Genomic DNA, 20,503 nt, shown 5'->3' with positions numbered 1-20,503 from the left:
TTTTCCAATCCTGTCCTTGTAATCAAATCTACAGCGGGGGGGGAAAATAAATAATAAATAAAAATTTAAAAAATCAATTAAAAATAAAAATAAGAAATAAAAATAAATAAAAATAAAATAAATGAAAATAAAAATAAAATAATAAATAAATAAAATAAAATAAAATAAAATAAAAATAAAATAAAAATAACAATAAAATAACAAAATAAAATAAAAATAAAATAAAATAACAAAATAAAATAAAAATAAAAGAACTTAAAACAACATAAAAATAAAATAAAATAAAATAAAATAAAATAAAATAACATAAAATAACATAACATAACACAAAATAACCCAAAATAACATAAATAAAATAAAATAAAATAAAATAAAATAAAATAAAATAAAATAAAATAAAGTAACATAAAATAACATGACCCAAAATAACACATAATAACCCTAAATAACATAAATAAAATAAAATAAAATAAAATAAAATAAAATAAAATAAAATAAAATAAAATAAAATAAAATAAAATAAAATAAAATAAAATAAAATAAAATAAAGGACAATAAGCCTCCCTGGGCTTTGGGAAGCCCCACAGCAGCCTGCCCCTCTGCTCTCTCCTTGAGGCCTGTGCTGTTCCCAGCATGGAGGAACCCACCCAGTCCAGTTCCAGGGCTCAGCCCAAAGCCTGGTGCCCTGGGAGCATTCCCTTGCAGGAACACAGGGGCAGCAAGTGGGCAATCCCACAAGAGCTGCAGAGCAGGAAAATGCAAATTGCAGGGTGGCTGCCTGGCAGATTCCCTGTCAGGAGATCTAAAAAGGGGATGTGCCACGGGGAGCAGGCAGGAATGACACAGTACCTTCTGCCATAATTACCAGTTCTGGGGAGAGCAGGCTATTATGGGGTATTTATAGGGTCAGAGGCAGGCAATTACAGAGCAGGCTCCTCTCCCAGCCTGCAATCCTCAGGAGCAGCGAGCTGATGGCTGGGTGTGATCCAACCCCAGGGGGATTCCAGCTCCAGCATCTCCCCAGGAGATGCCAGCCAGGACAGTCCCTGAGACCGAGGCAGGGCAGCACTGGGGACAGGTGGTGACAAAGGGAATTCTGGCACTCTCCTGAGTGGCACAGCCAGCACACCAGGGCTGCATGGCCAGCCTGACCCGTGCCACGGCTGGCCAACACTGCCCACACACCCAGCAGCCTCAGACTGTGTTGTTTTTCACTCATTCCAACTCCTGGCCAAATTAATTTGTGTATTTATGACTCAGACCTTGCAGGGATGCCATACTCCAAGAGCAAGGCATTTTTCTGGCAATCTGCTGCTGAGGTAAGAGAAATCAGGAGCCCAAGCAGCACCAGCCTGCAAAATCTGCAGGATTTTGTTCTCCCTGCAAATCCTGCAGGATTCTGTTCTACTCTGGTCAAACCTTCCACATCATAAATCCATTCTAAATCCCCAAGAAGAAGTTCTGTGCAACTTTCTCAAGCAGAATACAGAACTGTTTCTGATGGGTTGTTTCATATCATGTAATGTAAAGAAAGTCACCTCAGTTTTCACCAGAAATAACAACAAAATCAACAGAAAACACCCATCACAGTGCAGAGGGAAATTGTAACTAGACATCAGAACAACAAAATCAACTGAAAACACCTATCACAGTGCAGAGGGAAATTGTAACTAGACATCAGAACAACAAAATCAACTGAAAACACCTATCACAGTGCAGAGGGAAATTGTAACTAGACATCAGAACAACAAAATCAACTGAAAACACCTACCATAGTGCAGAGAGAAATTGTAATCTAGACATCATAACAACAAAATCAACTGAAAACACCCATCATAGTGCAGAGGGAAATTGTAATCTAGACATCAGAACAACAAAATCAACTGAAAACACCTATCATAGTGCAGAAAGAAATTGTAACTAGACATCAGAACAACAAAATCAACTGAAAACACCCATCAAAGTGCAGAGGGAAATTGTAATCTAGACATTATAAGAACAAAATCAACTGAAAACACCTATCATAGTGCAGAAAGAAATTGTAATCTAGACATCAGAACAACAAAATCAACTGAAAACACCTATCACAGTGCAGAGGGAAATTGTAATCTAGACATTATAAGAACAAAATCAACTGAAAACACCTATCATAGTGCAGAGGGAAATTGTAATCTAGACATCATAACAACAAAATCAACTGAAAACACCCATCAAAGTGCAGAGGGAAATTGTAACTAGACATCATCTCCTTAGTGCCATCTTAAAGGCACCTGCAGGATGTGCAGAGTTTATAGCTGTGACAACACTTTCACTCTAAAGGAAAAGAAAAACCCCTTCAGGCTCTGACAGGTCCCTGGATGTGCAGAACAACTCTCCCCCACACAGCTCTGCTCTGGAGCCTGAGAGCGCAGCACAACGCGTGCTCTAAACGACAGCCCAAGTGAGTGGCATCAAAGCTGTGCAGACAGGAAAACTGAAATGGTGCCTCCTTCATGGCTTCCACAGAGGGAGCTGCTGCTGGAAACGGGAAGCTGCTGTCCCCACATCCCTCCAAACACAGCAAGAGCCCAGCACAAACACAGGGCGAGCGTCCCGACCCAAAGGATGCAGAGTGACGCTGCACTCGCCCAGATGGATCCTCTCAGATCTCAGAAATGATTCAGATCCCAAGGCTGCTGCTGCTCCCTGTTTTCCCCAGCTGCTGCCCTGACAACACAACCCAACAAGGCTGAGCACTGCCCACATGGGGCTGGGCTCACGTGGCCCCTTCCTCACCCCCACAGCCCCTCCTGCAGCCCCTGCCCCTGGGAAAAGCTGCTCAGCAGAACCAGGAGGATGTGAACCCGTGAATCCATCTGCATCAGAGAAGTGGGGAAGAACCAACCCAGCAGCACGGCCAGAGCCAGCTGTAAAGGATGTTTCAAGCAGCAGAGTCAAGAGACTGTCAGTGAGGACATGCTCAGAGTTTAACTGAGCCCCCCAGCTCAGTATCCAGGGATTCCCCCACCCACAGTGGCACAGCTCTCTCTGGAAGTGCTACTGGCCTTATTTCCCTGCTGTTTGAAGTGATAGTAGCAGAGCTGCAACACAACTCCCACACAGAGCGTGTGTGGGAGCCCAAAAGCAGAGAACTGACGGCAGGGAACAGATTGGGAACAGCTTCCCTTCAGAAAACCAAAGCCATTGACACCGAGGGAAATCCTGTCCATCAAATCTGGCACACAGCTTTGCCCGCCTCTCCCAAGAAAATCTCTCCTTTTCTGCACATTCCAGTTCCTACATCCATTCCTCATTAACAACACACAACCAAGCAGGAATTACTGACATCAATGAGCACCCAGAGGCAGGGAATGGCTTCTGTGGCCAACACAAACTTGGGGAATGTCTGGCTCTGGAATTCAGAGCAGTGCTGGTGCCTACATCCACTCTGAACTCTCTTTTCCACTCCTGTCCTTGCAATCGAATCTACAGCAGGGAAAAAACAAAAAAAGCAGAAACAAAAGGGAAATACTCTACTTGAATTGCTGGTCTTTGGTGCTCCTAGTTTTAGCCAGGAATCTCTCAGCCAACTTCTCCAAATTCCTGGAGTAATCCATCTCAATCTCTGCCTTCTTGCGGAAGAAATCCTGCAGGTCCTGCAGTAACTGGACCCGAAGCTCACACTGCTGGTCAAGGCATTTCAGCTGCTCTACCAACTGGGCACGGATCTCTGCAACAAATAAAAGCACTGCAGATTAAACACAGTCCCATCACAGAAAACACCATCACAATTCTGCACAAAACACCATTAGAAATGCGTTCCCTCGTTGGTGTCAGCCAGGCTGCCTTGGGGTGAGTATGTGCAGGCAGAAATGACTGAGGGTGCAAGGAAATCCACCCCAAGCCCTGCAGGCTGGTGCACAGCAAAGCTTTGTTGCTGAAAAGTGCATCAGTTACAAGTGTCAAGTGCATTTTTGGCACGGGGAACGAGTGGTCACTGCCTAAAAATGTACTGAATCTCAGTCTGGAAAAAGGAGAATGCTGCAATCCCCCACGCCAGCTCAGCAAAGCACTTCAGGGAATTTCTATCAAATTCCTCTGCAAACTGCTCCTGATGCAGAAACAAGACATTGCACATTCTGGGGCACTCCCCAAAGGCACCAAATTCAGATTATTCAGTTTGTTCCTGAGTCTCCAGCTGTGCAGCTCATTACAAACCAAGCCATGAAAGAGATGAAGAAACCCCTCTGGAGAGCCAACACCAGAGCACTTCCCATTAGGGACTCATCTCCAGGAAGGCTCCTTTTCCTTTTAAAATATCTGCAAGTAACATATTTCCATCTAAGGACCCTATAAAGCACACAGACATAGGTGTTAATATCATAATTAATTATTAATGCACATTCATAATAATCACTGCATAATTATTACGAATGTCTCTATGTTAACACAGTATTTTACCAACTATTTTACCAAGCATTTTCAACCATTTAACACAGTATTTTACCAAGTATTTTCAAGCATTTTGCAAACATGAAAGCTTCTCCCATGAGCCACGTGCTCTCCTTCTCCCACTAATCCTGAATTCGAGGGACAGAGTAGTAAAATGACTCACTCACAGTCAAACAGGGCAAGAAAACACAGCAGAAGTGTGTCAGTCGCAGCCTAAAAATGCAGAAATATTCAGTGATGCAGCCAGCAAAGGCTATTTGGCTTTTACACAGGCAATAAACTCAACATGAAATCAATAAAATATGCCCTTTCATCTAAAGGTCTCTGAGCAGGGAAACTGCAGAGATCTGCCACGGCCTGACTGCGAGCGCTGCTCCCTCCAAAGCTTTTCCGAGATGTGTTGTTCCAGGCTGAACCCACAACTAGCAATAAAATTTCAGGTTTCAATAAAATTTCAGCTTTCACAGCTTCCCTCACACCTCCACACTGCGACTGCAGGCGCCCACAGCTCCAGCACGGCAAGGGAAGGAGGGGAGGGAGCATTTCCCAAACTCAATTTTTTTAGAAATCAGCGACTTCACCGCTGATTCCTGAAATACAGAAAATCACAGAGAGCAGCTTGGCTCCTCTGTGAGTTTGTCCCTTTGCCCAGGAAATAAGAAAAAAGAAAAAACCCATCTGGACCTCCATGCTTTCATTCCTGCCATGCACTCCCAGGATCAGTTGCCTCGGATCGTGCTCACATCTGCAGGAACAGTTTTAAGGAATTTGGGATTTGCCGTGAACAAAACCCCGCATCTTTATTTTAGGGACTCCAAAACCCAAACCACATGTAGGAAAACACGGCTCCCAGTCAGGCTTGCCAAAAAGAAAAAAAAAAATTTACAAAATAATCTGCACAAATGTGGGGTTTTCAAGCATGAAGATGACCTTGATTAGCACTGAATTTGGTCATTCCAAACTTCTCAGCCTGTGGTACCCAGGGGCTTTTGCTGCAAGGAGGAAATACAGCCTGCAAGGTGGCTGAAAGGGAGGAGTCAACACTGTGATGTGGGGGCAAAACTGGTCAGGTTTATTTTTTTCCCTCAGGAGAGAATCTTAAAAAGCAGAAAACCTTTGTTTCTTCATCAGGAAACACAGCTACAGGCAAATCCATCAACCTGAGCTGCCTGTGCACTTCTTTAACCAAAACCACTCCAGCTCTGCTGCTTCCCCAGGCTCAGGTGGGAAGAGTGTGGGATCACCCCAGGAAGAGACAAATCCACGAGGAACCCGACCCTGGATGTGCAGGGAAGCACGAGCCAGAGCAGGTGAAATCTGCACGCTGCATTTATTTACCCCAAGAGATCCCTTTGCTTTGGAGCTGCCTGGAGATCCCTGGAGATCCCTTTGCTTTGGAGCTGCCTGGAGATCCCTGGAGATCCCTTTGCTTTGGAGCTGCCTGGAGATCCCTGGAGATCCCTTTGCTTTGGAGCTGCCTGGAGCTGCCTGGAGATCCCTTTGCTTTGGAGCTGCCTGGAGATGCCTTTGCTTTGGAGCTGCCTTTGTTGCTTGCCCCATCCCAGCTGGTGTTTCAGGACTGGCAGGGCCACTGGGATGCTCACACACATCTGACCTGTCAGCACTCAGGTAAAACTTTGCTGCTGATGCTCAACACGTGCTGCACACACTCAGCTCGAGCCCCAGCCCCAAAGCCTCCCAAGGATTTGCAAGGCTCTGCACCAGGGACAGGTTCAACCAGGGAAATGCAAACCAGACTCCCCCATCCCACCTGAGGCTTTGCCATTTTGACTTTTTAAAGCCAAGGAGGTGACAACAGCACCAGAACTGCCAGGGAGGTGGCGTTTCCTTGCTGCAATCACTCAGTTCTCCTGATCCTTAACCTGACACTCACCTGCAGGTCCGACACCCAAAAACAAACATCCTTCAACACAAGAAGCACCAGAAAGCTCTTCCTCCCTTTGGGTTTTCTCCTCCACCCTTTCCTCACCAAAAGGGATGTTCCCAACACAGAAACAACTCTGTGAACTTTCCAGAAGCTACTGGACAAAAGACACTAATTTTAGTAAGTTGAGGACTCATTGAAAGAAAATACCTGAGCAGAGCTGGTGTTTTCTGCTAAGCACATTAAGAAAGAGAGTCAGGATTCAAATGCAGCAAATTTTGCCTGAGATGTTTTTATTTGTGCATTTTTGCAATTTTTCAGAAGTCAGCAACCTTCTTAGCATGGATGAGCAGCAGACACCTTGTTAGAGGAGAGGATTGGGGTAGGGATGGGAAATTGCAGATTCAGGCAGGCCAAGGAATGGCAGATTCATGGAACAGCAGATTCGTGGAATGGCGGATCAAGGAATGGCAGGTTCATGGAATGGCAGGTTCATGGAATGGCAGATTCATGGAATGGCAGGTTTGTGGAATGGCAGGTTTGTGGAATGGCAGATCAAGGAATGGCAGGTTCATGGAATAGCAGGTTCATGGAATGGCAGATTCGTGGAATGGCAGATCAAGGAATGGCAGATTCATGGAATGGCAGATCATGGAATGGCAGATCAAGGAATGGCAGGTTCATGGAACGGCAGATTCGTGGAATAGCAGGTTCATGGAATGGCAGATCAAGGAATGGCAGGTTCATGGAATGGCAGATTCATGGAATGGCAGATCAAGGAATGGCAGATCAAGGAATGGCAGGTTTGTGGAATGGCAGGTTCATGGAATGGCAGGTTCATGGAATGGCAGATAGAGGAATGGCAGGTTCACGGAATGGCAGATCAAGGAATGGCAGATCAAGGAATGGCAGGTTCATGGAATGGCAGGTTCGTGGAATGACCACCCACCCTCCCCAGCACCTCAACTGATGGATTTTTATGAGGGCAACAAATTGTTCATTGCCCATGATGTTCTCAATTGGAAAACCACCTTCTGCAGCAAAACTAGAACTACAAAAGACCACTTCCAAAAAACCAGCAGCTCTGAAGGACAAGAAGATCAGAGCATGAGTGCTTGAATTAGAAAATCGCAAGGCAGCTCAAGCTCTCAGCTCTCGAGGTGGGACACTCCACAAACAGCCCTCTGGCTGAACAGCACGGAGAACCAGCAGCTTCTCCTGCAGTGTGAAAGGCGATCTCAGCACTTTTCTTTATAAATAAAGGCAGTGTTTTGGAGGGGAGCAGGGACAGCTGATCGGGCTCCCGCAGGAACAATGAGCCATTCAGCCCCGGCTTATCGAGGCCGCGGCGCTGCGCCCGAGCGGGGCAACCTTGCTCATCTTTCAAACGCACACCCCGCAGCCCTCTGCCACAAAATCAAATCAAGAATGCAGGAATTTCCTGAGGCTTACTGGGCCTTCCAGAGTATAAAGTGTCTGCTTGTTTTCCCCCTGCTTACACAAGCAGAAGGTGTTTTTTTCGGGCCTGCTCCGAGCACATCCCCCGGCGGCCGCGGGGCCGTGCGTGCTCTAACCCGGGGGTCACCGAATTACACGGGGCCTTTTCATGACTGCAGTCACAACAAGCACTCCAGTCCCGAATCCACTGCTGCTGCATCTTTTAATTTGCACAGGTTATTAGGTTAACAGCCACTTTAAACACCATAAAAGCCTTTCCCCCTCCTTTCCTTTAGAGCTTGGCAATCCCACCCACTGTGGTGGCTGAAGACGAGGAACAACCTCCTGAAGACTCTGCTCAAGGGCCTGAAGGTGAATAAGAACACGATGAATTCAAGGTGAACATGCCAGTGGCAAAATTAGGATTAAACACCAGCTATTCTTATGGTAAGCCTTGCCCTGTATCACTGAGTTCTGTCTATTGTATTTCAAACTCGCGTGGCTGACAACTCTACATAATTCAAACATCCTCAGTGGCAGAGGAAAACAGAGAGTTTTCCATCCACCTCAAACAAACCATTTATTCATTTCCATCACCAGATCATAAAGTCACCTGGGTCACCAAGGGACAGACAGTTGTATAATCCTGGGCAGCTGCACGTCTTGACTTTGATCATTTTCAACATCCCACGTAGCACACAGGAGACAGGTCCAGTTTATAACAAATTCAGAGGGGAAGGAAGGATCTTCTGCCTTCTGTATTTTACTCCCTTTTTTCATTCCCTACCCAGAGGCTGTGGCTGTGCCTGCCCCATCCCTGGAAGTGTTCAAGGCCAGGTTGGACAGAGCTTGGAGCAACCCCTTGCACAGGGGAATGAGGTGAGCTTTAAGGTCCCTTCCATCCCAAAGCATTCCATGATCCTCAGCATCCCCGAACTCCACAAACACAGCAGAGTTCTGCAGAGCTCCTGGCAGGAGTTTGTGTTTTCACCAAACAATTCCACCTGGAGCAGGGGGATCTCCACAGTGCCTGGGACTGCACCTTGCTCTGCTACAGCACCCAACATCCACCTCCTGAAACAGAATTTCCCAAACTTGACTTTTTAAGGCTTGAACATCTATAAAGTTGGAATGTGGAACCAAATCTTCTGTACCAACTTGTTTATTCTCCCACAGGTCACACAGTGACCTAAGAAAGGACAACCTCAGAGCCCAGAGCCCTCCTTCAGGGACTCCAACAACACTCCTGCTCTGAGCAGGATCAGGGAAGAAAGCTGAAACCCTAGGAAGAGCTCATGTCCCTTCCTAGGAAGGGTTTCAGGGAAAAGCTGGCACTGCCCTAGCTGGATGGCAGCAGGGTGAATCACAGGCTGGCAGCACAGGGCACCAGGAGGAGGCACGGGCAGCCCCAGCTGTGCTCAGTATCTCACCCATCTCCTGCACCCCTGGTTTCCCAAGCAAGGGAAAGGTTTCCCCGCCCCATCCCGAGTGCCACGCTGCATAAAAAGATGACAAGCTTGGGAAAGGAGTGGGATGGCAGCAAAACAGAACCACCGAGCCCCAGATGAAAGGGCAAAGCTCTCACCCACACGGATGTGCCGCAGCGGGCAGAGCCCCGCTCCAAAGCCAGCTGTGCCTGGTGGCTCTGCAGCTGTCCCCAACCCAAGGGACCTCAGCAGGGCCAGGAGACAAGGGACAGCCCAGGGAAGGTGGCAGCAGCAGGGGTGTGTGGCTCAGGTCGCCCTGACTAAGAAGGAACCACCCTAAACTGCACACCCAGCCTAACACGAGCTGATCTCTCAGGCTCCCCGCAGCACAGGAAAGGCAAGAAAAGGCAAAATGAATTAAATCTCCACTTCAAAGCTGGAGCTGAGATTTTAGATCTTGTGCCTCGTCCTTTTTCAGTCCTCATCTCCTGGGAGCTGCCACACAGTCTTGTGCTGAACATCAGAATGAGATGTCTGGGCATCCACTTTTGGAGACTCCACGGAAGTCAAACTAAAAACTACAGCTGAGTTTAAAGCCAACACTCCATTCAGCTTCCAAAAGTTAAAACCATCCAACACAACTTGTGAGTAAAAGCAAGAACTGTTTAAATATACAAGTAACTTTCAGAGAATGCACTGAATCACATATTTTGACATGTTCTTACCACATCACTAAATTATTCACATTTCTCCTGCCATCACACACGAGAGGCTGTACTCCAAGAGCAAAGGACTTGGTACTTCTGACTATTTTTATTGGTACATGATTACAAACAGGGCTGTGACTAATGACAGGCCCAGCCCAGCCACCCCAACGTGGTTAGGAGGTTTAATGACTCTGAAAAGCCTTTATATATTAACAGCCAGAATTCCAGGGAACAAGCTGTGTCGCCAGCCAAAAGCTGTTGATCATCACAGCCTTAAAAAAAATCTCCCTGGTAATCTAAAAGCTTGGCTTTGAAGTGAAAATGATATAAGAGGAGGAAATACAGCCTTTTGTTTGAGAGCAGAGCCAGGAGGGAGATTCAGGTTCACAACCACTGTAAGCCCTGGAAAAGGTAAATATTCCTTTTACAGCCAGATATTCCATTTGAGAAAAAAGAGCGACGGGTAACACAAACTGACAAGAATCCCTTTGTAGTTATAAATATATAAACAGAGCTGGAGGTGTTGGGAGCTGAAATTCTTTCCAGCAGAGATTGATGAAATTGTTTTGAGGTGCAAGACGAGTGCCGGGAGATTTGCATTAATGAAGTGAAAGGAGAGGACGCCAGACGTGCTTAAAAGCAAAAATTAAGGCTGGTCTCAGTCTCAGGGAAGAACTGAGGACATTCAGCTTTTATTTCCTCACCTACACACTAATATATGTGCATCCCTAATTACCTGGGGCTCCCTCCCAGCTTCTCCAGGCACCCCACAAGTGCCACTTGCAGGAGCGTGGCAGCCGCTGCCTCTGCCCTGGGTGATGCCTCCAGCACAGCTGGCACCTGGAAAATTCAGAACTTTAAAGAATCCCACTTTAAAAACATCCCACAGCCAGCCTGGACAGTGGTTTTCCAAATCCATACCAAAAAAACCCCAAACACACCACTCATCTGGTACTCTCAGACTGCAAACTGATGTGAGGCTTCAGACCTGCAAAGCTTTTAAAAGATGCTCAAAATTCTGCAATTAGCCAGGCTGACAAAGCTGCCAAGGTATTTAATCCATCCAGTACTCAAATTAAATATTTTTTTTTCTGTCTAATGAAGGTCCCCTTTGCTATCATCAAAACACAGCCCATGCTGTTAACTTTGGGGGAGGATGTTTCAAACCAGAACTGAGATTAAATTCCCCTGGGCAGGGATTCATGGCCCTAATTCCAACAGCAGAACGTGAGCAACTCCTCCAAACAAGCCTGATAAGGGGAATGTGTTTGAGTACATGAGGTAATAACAGTCTATTTTTAGGTTTTACAACTGTTTATTCAAAAGAAATAAAAGTTTATCAATACATTTCAAATACCCACGTGCAAACAGCAGGAGCATTGCAGCTCCTCCTCTCCAGGAAGTTTCACAGCTATTTTAGGATTGTCTGTGCTCAGTTGAAGGTTTTCCCCCAACTGACACCAAGCCAAAATTTAAAAAACCTCAGGCAAAGCTTTGCTTATGCTTTCCCAATTTTTGAATGCTGGAAAAAACACCCTGGGCAAGTAGTAAAACTACATTTTATCACTGTTTTGCAGCATGGAATTACAGAATAAACAATTTAAAAGTCATTTTGACACACAGACTATTACTGCAATCAAAGACAAGACACACACACATATCCCCCAGTTCTTATTTTCAATATTCAGAGAATAATTTGAACTAAAAAAACTCTTTGTAACTCTTTGCTCCTGTAATGAGCACCCTGAGTGTTGTGGGGCCCTGGGAGGCAGGAATTGCTGTGGGCCCACTAAACAACCTGGAATAACATTTTCTCCAAACAACTTCTTCAGAGTTATTTCAATGGTTTCCACTCCTGCAGGGTGACAATGCCAACACTGCAGATATGGCCAAACATTTGGTGAATATTTTTAATATAAAGGGTTTTTTTCTTGCTTTAGTTCCCTTTCTGCTTCTGGCCAGGGCAAACCAAGTCTCCCTGAAGCACCAAACTCAAGTGGTATTTTCCATCACACTCTCCTACTGCTCAGAAAGAAAAGATTCTTCCCTCAAACCCTGTGTAAATCACAAAAAAAAAAAAAAAAAAGAATAAAATGTGTTATGAGTGCAAGGAGCTGGAGATGTGCTCCCAGTTATTCACAACAGCAAGGAGCAGACACAGCAAGGAGTGAAGCTAAGCATGTGCTGGACACATTTTCAATCAAATTCCTCCTGATTTCACACAAAACCAAGGCTGGTCATGACTAAAAAGTAAAAATGTGAAATGTTTCTGGATCCTGTCTGGCAGGGAGGGCAGCAGTGGGGATTTCCAGCGGGTGTTGCACAAGGGTCACACTCCAGGGAAGGGAAGTTTAACTAATCCTGCTCCTCCACCAGCCCCACCACCCTCCACTTCCAACCCCCCTGACACCACTCAAACACCACCAAAAAAACAAAAAAAAAAAAAGTTATGAAGGAATAATAAAAAGTTCTCCAGTCTGGGAAAGGTTCCTGAGCACTGATCAATCCCATGGAGCATCAGAGTGCAAGGATGAATCCAAGTGCCCCAAAAGTGTGGGAAATGCACAGAAACACCCTGCAGGAACCACGGGAATAATTCATTTGCAAGCCATGAGCTGCCTGGGCGTGGGGAGGGAGGCAGCCAGGGCTCTTCCCTCTCCACAGGAGCAGATTTGAATGAAGAATGTGGTGCTGCCCTGCTCACAAAGCACCTCAGGTTCCTGGGCACAGGGACAGGCTGCACTTGCTCTCAACAGAAAAAATCTGTTTGTTCTACAAGAAACCCATCAGGAAAAGGCAGCAGAACAGGTCCAGGAGACAAAAGCTGAGTGAAGATGCTGCTGTCCCTGAGCAGCTCCAGCTCCTCTGCTGGGACCATCCCAGGGGACAAAAGCTGAGTGAAGATGCTGCTGACACTGAGCAGCTCCAGCTCCTCTGCTGGGACCATCCCAGGGGACAAAAGCTGAGTGAAGATGCTGCTGTCCCTGAGCAGCTCCAGCTCCTCTGCTGGGAACACCCCAGGAGACAAAAGCTGAGTGAAGATGCTGCTGACACTGAGCAGCTCCAGCTCCTCTGCTGGGACCATCCCAGGGGAGCTGCTGGATGCACCTGCAGCAGGCTCAGGGGGCTTGGATGGCAGCAGAACAAGGTTCTTCCCCACAGGATGCTCCACCTGGCTGGTGCTGAGCAGCCCAGCAGCCCCTGGACCATTTTAAAATCCAGTTATTGTGGAAGAGTGGATGATAACCTCGGGGTAGTGCCACCATTCCAGAGGCATCCTGCTCTGGATGCATCTGCAGCAGGGTCTGGGGGTTTGGATGGCAGCAGGACAAGGTTCTTCCCCCACAGGGTGCTCAGGCACTTCCCTCTCCCCAAAACACAGCCCCTCAGCCAGCCAGGGCTGCCAAACTCTTTGCAAAACAGCCCAGAAATATTTGGTTGTTGTTTTCTTTCGCCCTAAATCTCTGCTGCAGAAAGGTGGATTTCAGGGTTAAGAGAAAGAAAAAACCAATTCTTTCTTATTTTAAAACCAATTCTGGCACATTTCTCCCAACTCCTGCTTCTGGCAGCTTCTGCTGTGCTTTCCTGGCTTCTTTTAGAGAGAGTTTCTGCCTGCAGCCCTTCACCTCCCTGTCCTTCCCTCTGCCCCACAGTGCAGCAGCTGTTTAGTAGCCACAACTCCATCCTAAAACTTTACAAATGTCTTCCTCCTAAGTGTTAAGATTTCCTCTGCTGCTGCTGATTAAAACAGAAGTTAAACAAGGGCTCCTTTCACCCTGCAAAATTTCTCCTCCAAGTGTTTCAGCTGTGCTGTGTCAAATATTGTGAGGGGTTTATTTTAAACCCCTAAACTGAAGTGAATTATTCATCAGAAAGGTGTGATGTGCTCATTATTTCTGGCATTTCCCATCTGCTCTCAGCTCACGGCAGGAATCCCAGTTTCAGCTCCCTGCACATCCCCAGAGTGCCACATTCCAGGGCTGCACCCTCAGACACAGCCAGAGGTGAGAACACAGCACCCACACCCACACACAGATTAAATCCTCCACAGTCCTAATTATTTCTTCAGGAAAACAGTCCAGGGATGCATCAAATTCCCCCCCAGACCCAATTCCCAGCTGCCTCTGCAAAAACTTCGTTAATTTGATATTCTAATTTTTAATTTATCTGTCAAGGGTGCTCAAAGTTTGGAAGTGCTACAGGATCTGGGATGCAAGAACCCAGAAACAGCATTAAGATGAAAAAAATCACTTTTTCTTCCCAATTCACGAGACCTGAAGAGTTTCTCTCTTACACACAATTATTTCATGCAAAGTAACATCAAGTAAATTTGTCAAATGAATAAAATTGCCAGAACAGAAGTGGCAATTTACAACTTACATGACTTAATCTCTTCAATTAAAGGAAAATCCTTTGGTGAATTATGTCAGATATTTAGAGATACAAACAGAATGATTAATGTTGGTGTCTAATTGAATTTCACCTCAGGATTTCTCTGCCTCCCTCTCCCCTCTGGTACCTAACACGTTAACATGAATAAATGATTGAGAAAGAAATGAAGAGAGGAACAAAAGGGGACATGTAAACACTCCTCAAGCACAGCACAGCAAACTCAATTTCAAAATCACTTCCAGCAGGCTGCCAAATTCCAGGGCTGTCTCAGGCAGTGAGGGGAAAGTCAGACACACGTGGGGTTGGTTTTTTAATCACACAGACAATTTCCATCCTTCCTTTGTGCTAAAAAGAACCAACACTGACTTACCTGGTGTTGAAAAATAAAATTATCAATTGAAAAATAAATTTACCAATTTATTCTTTAGGAATGTTTCTTAAAGATGCAGAAAAAAAAAAAAAAGGAGAAGAGGATGATGTTCCATTTTAAAATCCAGTTATTATAGAAGAGTGAATGATAACCTTGGGGTAGTGCCACTATTCCAGAGGTGTCCTGCAAGGGAATCCTGGGATTGAAGCCCCTTCCCTGGTGCCACCAGGGTCCCTTCCAGGACCTGGTCAGTCCTGAGCAGCCCAGCAGCCCCTGGATCACTTTAAAATCCAGTTATTACAGCAAAGTGAATGATAACCTTGGGGTAGTGCCACCATTCCAGAGGTGTCCTGCAAGGGAATCCTGGGATTGATCCCCTTCCCTGAGTCCTGCTCAGGTGAACCCACCTGGTCTGTCCTGAGCAGCCCCACAACCATTTGAAAATTCAGTAATTATCAAAGAGGGGGAAATAACCCTGGGTTAGTCCCACTATTCCAGAGGCATCCTGCCATGGAATCCTGGGATTGAAGCCCCTTCCCTGGTGCCACCAGGGTCCCTTCCAGCACCTGGTTGGTCCTGAGCAGCCCAGCAGCCCCAGGACCATTTTAAAATCCAGTGATTTTGTAAGAGGGGAAGACAACCTTGGGTTATAGTGCCACCATTCCAGAGGCATCCTGCAATGAAATCCTGGGACTGATCCCCTTCCCTGGGTCCTGCTCAGGTGAACCCACCTGGTCTGTCCTGAGCAGCCCCAGGACCATTTTAAAATCCAGTAATTACAGAAGAGGGGCAGACAACCTCGGGTTAATCCCCCTATTCCAAGTCATCCTGCAATGAAATCCTGGGACTGACCCCCTTCCCTGGTGCCACCAGGGTCCTGTTCAGGTGAACCCACCTGGTCTGTCCCGAGCAGCCCAGCCTGGGGCAGCCCAGCCTGGTGCCACCATTCCAGAAGCTCCTGCAATGAAATCCTGGGGTTGATCCCCTTCCCTGGTGCCACCAGGACATCCCTGGGTCCCTTTCAGGTGAACCCACCTGGTCTGTCCCGAGCAGCCCAGCCTGGGGCAGGCCAGCAGCCCCTGGCCCTGGACAGCTGAACCATGAAGGATCTCCTGGGGCTCCTCCTTGCCTTCCTTCCCTCTGGAGCAGCAGGAAGAGCTCTCAGCCCATGGAGGAAGAGCACAGACTGTCCCCAGGAGTCAACAGGGTGAGTCAAATATACAGAGCCTCCCTGTGTGTGTTTCTGGGAGGATTTCAGGGCTGTTAATTAACCCTGAGCATTCCAGGGGAGGTGAATAATGAGCATCATTACAGGCACTTCACAGCTGACTTGAACAACATCAAAAAGGGCCAGGCTGTTTGCCCAGGGTACCAGTGGACAGTGATGACAGAGCTGGTTTCCTCCAGAGCAGCCTCTCATTTTCCCCACCAACACCTGCCATTAAAGCACCCCATAAAATCAAAGTCATGCCTCTTTCAGCTGGCAGGAGAGTCCCTGATAAATCAGCCTTAACTGTTTGCATAAGAAATCAAATTGGAGCATTGTTGTAATTCAGATGTAACGCAGCTAAAAGCCAGACAGGAGCCTAACTGAAAACCACAAAACTCATTTATGTTATAAAAAAAAAAAAAACCAAAAACCTGCTCCAGTCTCCCTGTTGCTCTCTGGCTGAGTCTGTTCACATTCAAAAGGAGTTTGCAGCAGGAATGAAAAGGAGTTTGCAGCTCAATGAAAGCAAAGCTGTCCCAAGCAGGATTTTCCTATCCCACTCACAGCACTAATTCCTTCAGGTGTAAATATTCAGCTGGGGAAGTGCAGCACTGCTGTCTCAAAAGGAACTCACATTTTACTCCCCAGCACCTCTTGAAAAGGAAGAAATGAATATTTGACAGAGCCTGCAAAGCTCGAATTATGTGAATCATCATTTTTCTATCAGTTCATTGTCAGCTCCAGCAACACCCATTAATCAGCACAGCTTAGACTAGAGCAAGAACAAGGAGATGCTTATTTTTCATAAGCCTTTGTCAGAGAACTGACATTAAAATTCAGGTAGGTCCTCCTTTTTACACACATACACGTGTGCTTTATCATTTAGAAACCTTTTCTGCTGCTCCAGCATTTACAATAAATGACTCAAGGTTCAATAAAGGACTTTACTACATGCACTCTTTGGAAGGTACACAGGGTTCTGCCCAGTCTTTGTACAAATTTCTACAATAAATTTAAAGTCTAAATCTGATTTTTTTTTTTTTCTTTTCCTCTCTGATCCCATCCTAGTTCCCCTGGGGAAAAAATCACCTAGTTTCCAAAAAAAGCTTTTTCCAAAGAAACTCAGGTGCAGCTCACCACACCAACTGCAGCCATGCACTAGGTGTGAAAGGGAACAAAAAATCCCCATATTTTACAAATCTTTGTATAAATAAAAGAATAATTTGAAGCCAGAGTACGAGACAGATCCAGGCATTAATCTGGATTTTCCCAACATCAGCTGATAACAGAATTAACACGGTGTTCCCTGAAATTGAGCACCATGTCCTGCATTTCCAAGCACTGAGCCTGGCAGGAAAGGAGCTGGTCTGGGTCTCCTCTGCACAGTCCAACCTTGACCTGAGTCCTGATTTAACTCCATTTTTCATTGCTTGGTGCCACTCCACCAGCACAGTTCAGTCCCTAGAAAACACCACTAAAAACAAAATAAAAAATCCAAAATTCACAGAGCTCAGACTGGTTTGGGTTGGGAGGGACCCAAAAGCCCATCTTGTTCATGGGCAGGGGTTTAAACTGACATTTTAGCTTTAAACTGGGATTTCTCAAAGCCGCTGGGACAGGAGGAAATTGAAGCACAGCTAACCCAGAGAGTGCAAAGGGTGTGACTTATTTACCCCGAGCATGTGAAGCCCCAGCCATGTGGCACAGGAGCCCCTGAGCCAGCTGGGGACAAGCCCGGCCAAAATCAACATCAAACAGCAGCACAGGCTCCTCTGCAGGCACCCGGAATGTTTGTGCTGCTTCAGTGAGCAGGGACTGAAAACAACACACCCAAAAAAGCCAAGCAGCCCCAGAGGCCAGCAGGAGAGAGCAGAATTCACCAGGAGGCTCCAGGGATGGATCCCTGCATCAGCCAGAGCAACCCCAGTGCAAAGTCAGGGTCAGCTTAGTGAGGGAAGCTTCTCCATCCTCCTTGAGAAAAAAAACACTGAGGTGAAGAAATTAAACTTCCTCCAGAGATCCAACCAATCCTGGAATATCCATGTTTCTCAATCTTATCAATACATCAAAAACAACAGAGCAATTTTTGGGGGTGTTGGAAATATCCATGCTTAGCAAAAGCCTGTGTTAAGAAGATCTACACAAATATTAACAATACTGAGCACACAAATAAATGGGGTAGTAAAACCTCCATTGATAAAGTTACACGTGTAACTTTCAATAAAACTTGCTTAAATTTGATTTATATGCTGACAACATCTCAGATCACTTAGGAAATCCAGTTATTGGCGTGGCTGAATTATGAATTATCAATACAGGACATTTCATTAGCTCTCAGTGCTTGTGAGGTGGATAAATCACTGATGCCATTAAGCTGTGACTGACATTTGTAAATTCTCCTGGTGGGGGACCTTTACTGTGGGAGACATTCCTGGGAGGAGCCAGGACAGATGGATTTGTTATCACCACTTAAAATCCAACACTTTCACAGGAACATCAGAATAACTTACAGAGAGAAATGAGCAGTGAAAGCTTCAGCTGCTCTGGTCCTATTTTTGTTTTTCAAAAGCCTGAATGGTTAATTTCCCATTAACGTGAGCGAGATCTGGTTTTTCACTCCTATAAAGCCATCAACTCTCCAAACACAGAGAGCAACCTTATCAAAGCAAGCCACTGCACCTTCCAGTCTGACTCACACTGAGACCATCTGGACAAAACATTCAGACAAGAGCTAGGAAAAAAAAGAAGAAAAAAAAACCCCAACATCTTGAAACAAATTGCCAGACAGGATTACACAAAATGATCTGCAGAACGTGTTAGAGACAGCCAGGAAAATCTTTAAAAGCAGACAGAGGGGAGGAAACATGGATCCTTCTGGGATCCACTTATGGCTTATCTTTTCACCTTCCAGCTTTTCCAGCTATCGAATCCCACGTTCCCTGGGGGTCCCAGGCACCCCGAGTCCTGCAGTGTCCCCAGAGGTACCACAGGAGCTCTGAGAGCTCCTTCAGCCACTCCTGCACCTCCTCCAGCTGCTTTTCCCAGTCACACCAGCCATCCCCCAGCACTGACACCGTGCCACTGCTCCCTCCCACCAACCAGAAAAACACCCAAATCTGGGTATTCTTGCTCATTTCTACCTCACTTTGCCCTGGCAGCAATCAGCAAAGGCTCCAGCTATGAAATAACCCCCACAGCCTTGGATTTGATGATGCAGGGTAGTTTTTATCCTTTATCTGCCAGAGCAGACGTGCTGATCCAGCCAAGGCACAGCATCCAGCTCACTGCACATTTGCCTTTCCCATTAAGAAGCCCAGAGGTCATTTGCCAAAGGACACACAGATAAAGCAGACAAACTTTCCACTACTCCCCGACAGCTTAATTACTAGCCAGAATCTGGAGCAAGCCATGACAACTCTGCATTCGTTTCCACATTTCATTTTTATGACACTCCAACATCTGCAGAGGATGCTGTAATTAAAAAGGAATAAAATGATGGTTAAAAAAACCCCAAAAAAACACCAACAAAGCCTGGACACAGTCATCTGCTCAAAGAACACGGATTGCACAGCAAGTACAGATGCTCTGCAGCAAGGCAGAGGGGGTGTGCAAGCTTAAAAGTGCTGAATTACACACTCTGCAGTTGGTGTGCAAGCTTTGAACTCCTGAATTACACACTCTGCAGTTGGTGTGCAAGCTTTGAACTCCTGAATTACACACTCTGCAGTTGGTGTGCAAGCTTTGAAATCCTGAATTACACACTCTGCAGTTGGTGTGCAAGCTTTGAACTCCTGAATTACACACTCTGCAGTTGGTGTGCAAGCTTTGAACTCCTGAATTACACACTCTGCAGTTGGTGTGCAAGCTTTGAAATCCTGAATTACACACTCTGCAATTGGTGTGCAAGCTTTAAAATCCTGAATTACACACTCTGCAGTTGGTGTGCAAGCTTTGAAATCCTGAATTACACACTCTGCAGTTGGTGTGCAAGCCTTAAAATCCTGAATGACACACTCTGCAGCTGGTGTGCAAACTTTGAAAATCTGAATTACACACTCTGCAGCAAGACAGAGATGGTGTGCAAGCTCTGAACTCCTGAAGGACACTCTGCTGTTGGTGTGCAAGCTTTAAAATCCTGAAATACACTCTGCAGCAGGACAAAGTTGGTGTGCAAGCTTTGAACTCCTGAATGACACACTCTGCAGTTGGTGTGCAAGCTTTGAAATCCTGAATTGCACACTCTGCAGTTGGTGTGCAAGCTTTAAAGTGCTGAATTACACACTCTGCAGTTGGTGTGCAAGCTCTGAACTCCTGAATGACACACTCTGCAGTTGGTGTGCAAGCCTTAAAGTGCTGAATGACACACTCTGCAGCAGCCAGGGGACTCAAATGAATCTGAAGGAAAGCCCTTGCATTTCAGAGCACGCTGCTGATGTTACCCTTGGCACAGCCTGGCTGGAAGCGTGCTCTGTGCTGGACTGGGAATTAATGAGATAAGCACAAGGCATCCATCCTTGCAGCATTCCTGCATCCAAGTAACCCAGGCTGCAAGGCAGAGGGGTAAAACCTCCCCAGAACAGGATGTCCAGCTTTTAATCTCCTGAAGCGTAGCTAAGAAACCGCTGCATGGGAAGGAAGTCAAGC

At 46.1% G+C, this 20,503-nt stretch overlaps 1 protein-coding gene across 6 annotated transcripts in view; it reads right to left on the bottom strand.

The window, feature by feature from the left end:
- The window catches only part of SRGAP2 (SLIT-ROBO Rho GTPase activating protein 2), a 127,363-nt gene that overhangs the window by 88,213 nt on the left and 18,647 nt on the right, over positions 1-20,503 (bottom strand). For 4 of the 6 annotated variants that reach the window (XM_059868090.1, XM_059868089.1, XM_059868092.1 and 1 more), the window contains exon 3: positions 3,517-3,709. In XM_059868090.1, coding sequence (XP_059724073.1) covers positions 3,517-3,709 — 193 coding nt within the window. Of the gene's footprint in view, positions 1-3,516; positions 3,710-15,544; positions 15,625-15,684; positions 15,842-20,503 lie in introns of those variants that run through there. The other 2 variants (XM_059868091.1, XM_059868093.1) reach the window with 2 other exon arrangements.

Source organism: Haemorhous mexicanus, chromosome 25, assembly GCF_027477595.1.
Source record: "Haemorhous mexicanus isolate bHaeMex1 chromosome 25, bHaeMex1.pri, whole genome shotgun sequence".
In the NCBI taxonomy this organism is placed as follows: Eukaryota; Metazoa; Chordata; class Aves; order Passeriformes; family Fringillidae; genus Haemorhous; species Haemorhous mexicanus.
This window is presented reverse-complemented; position numbering and strand designations above follow the sequence as displayed.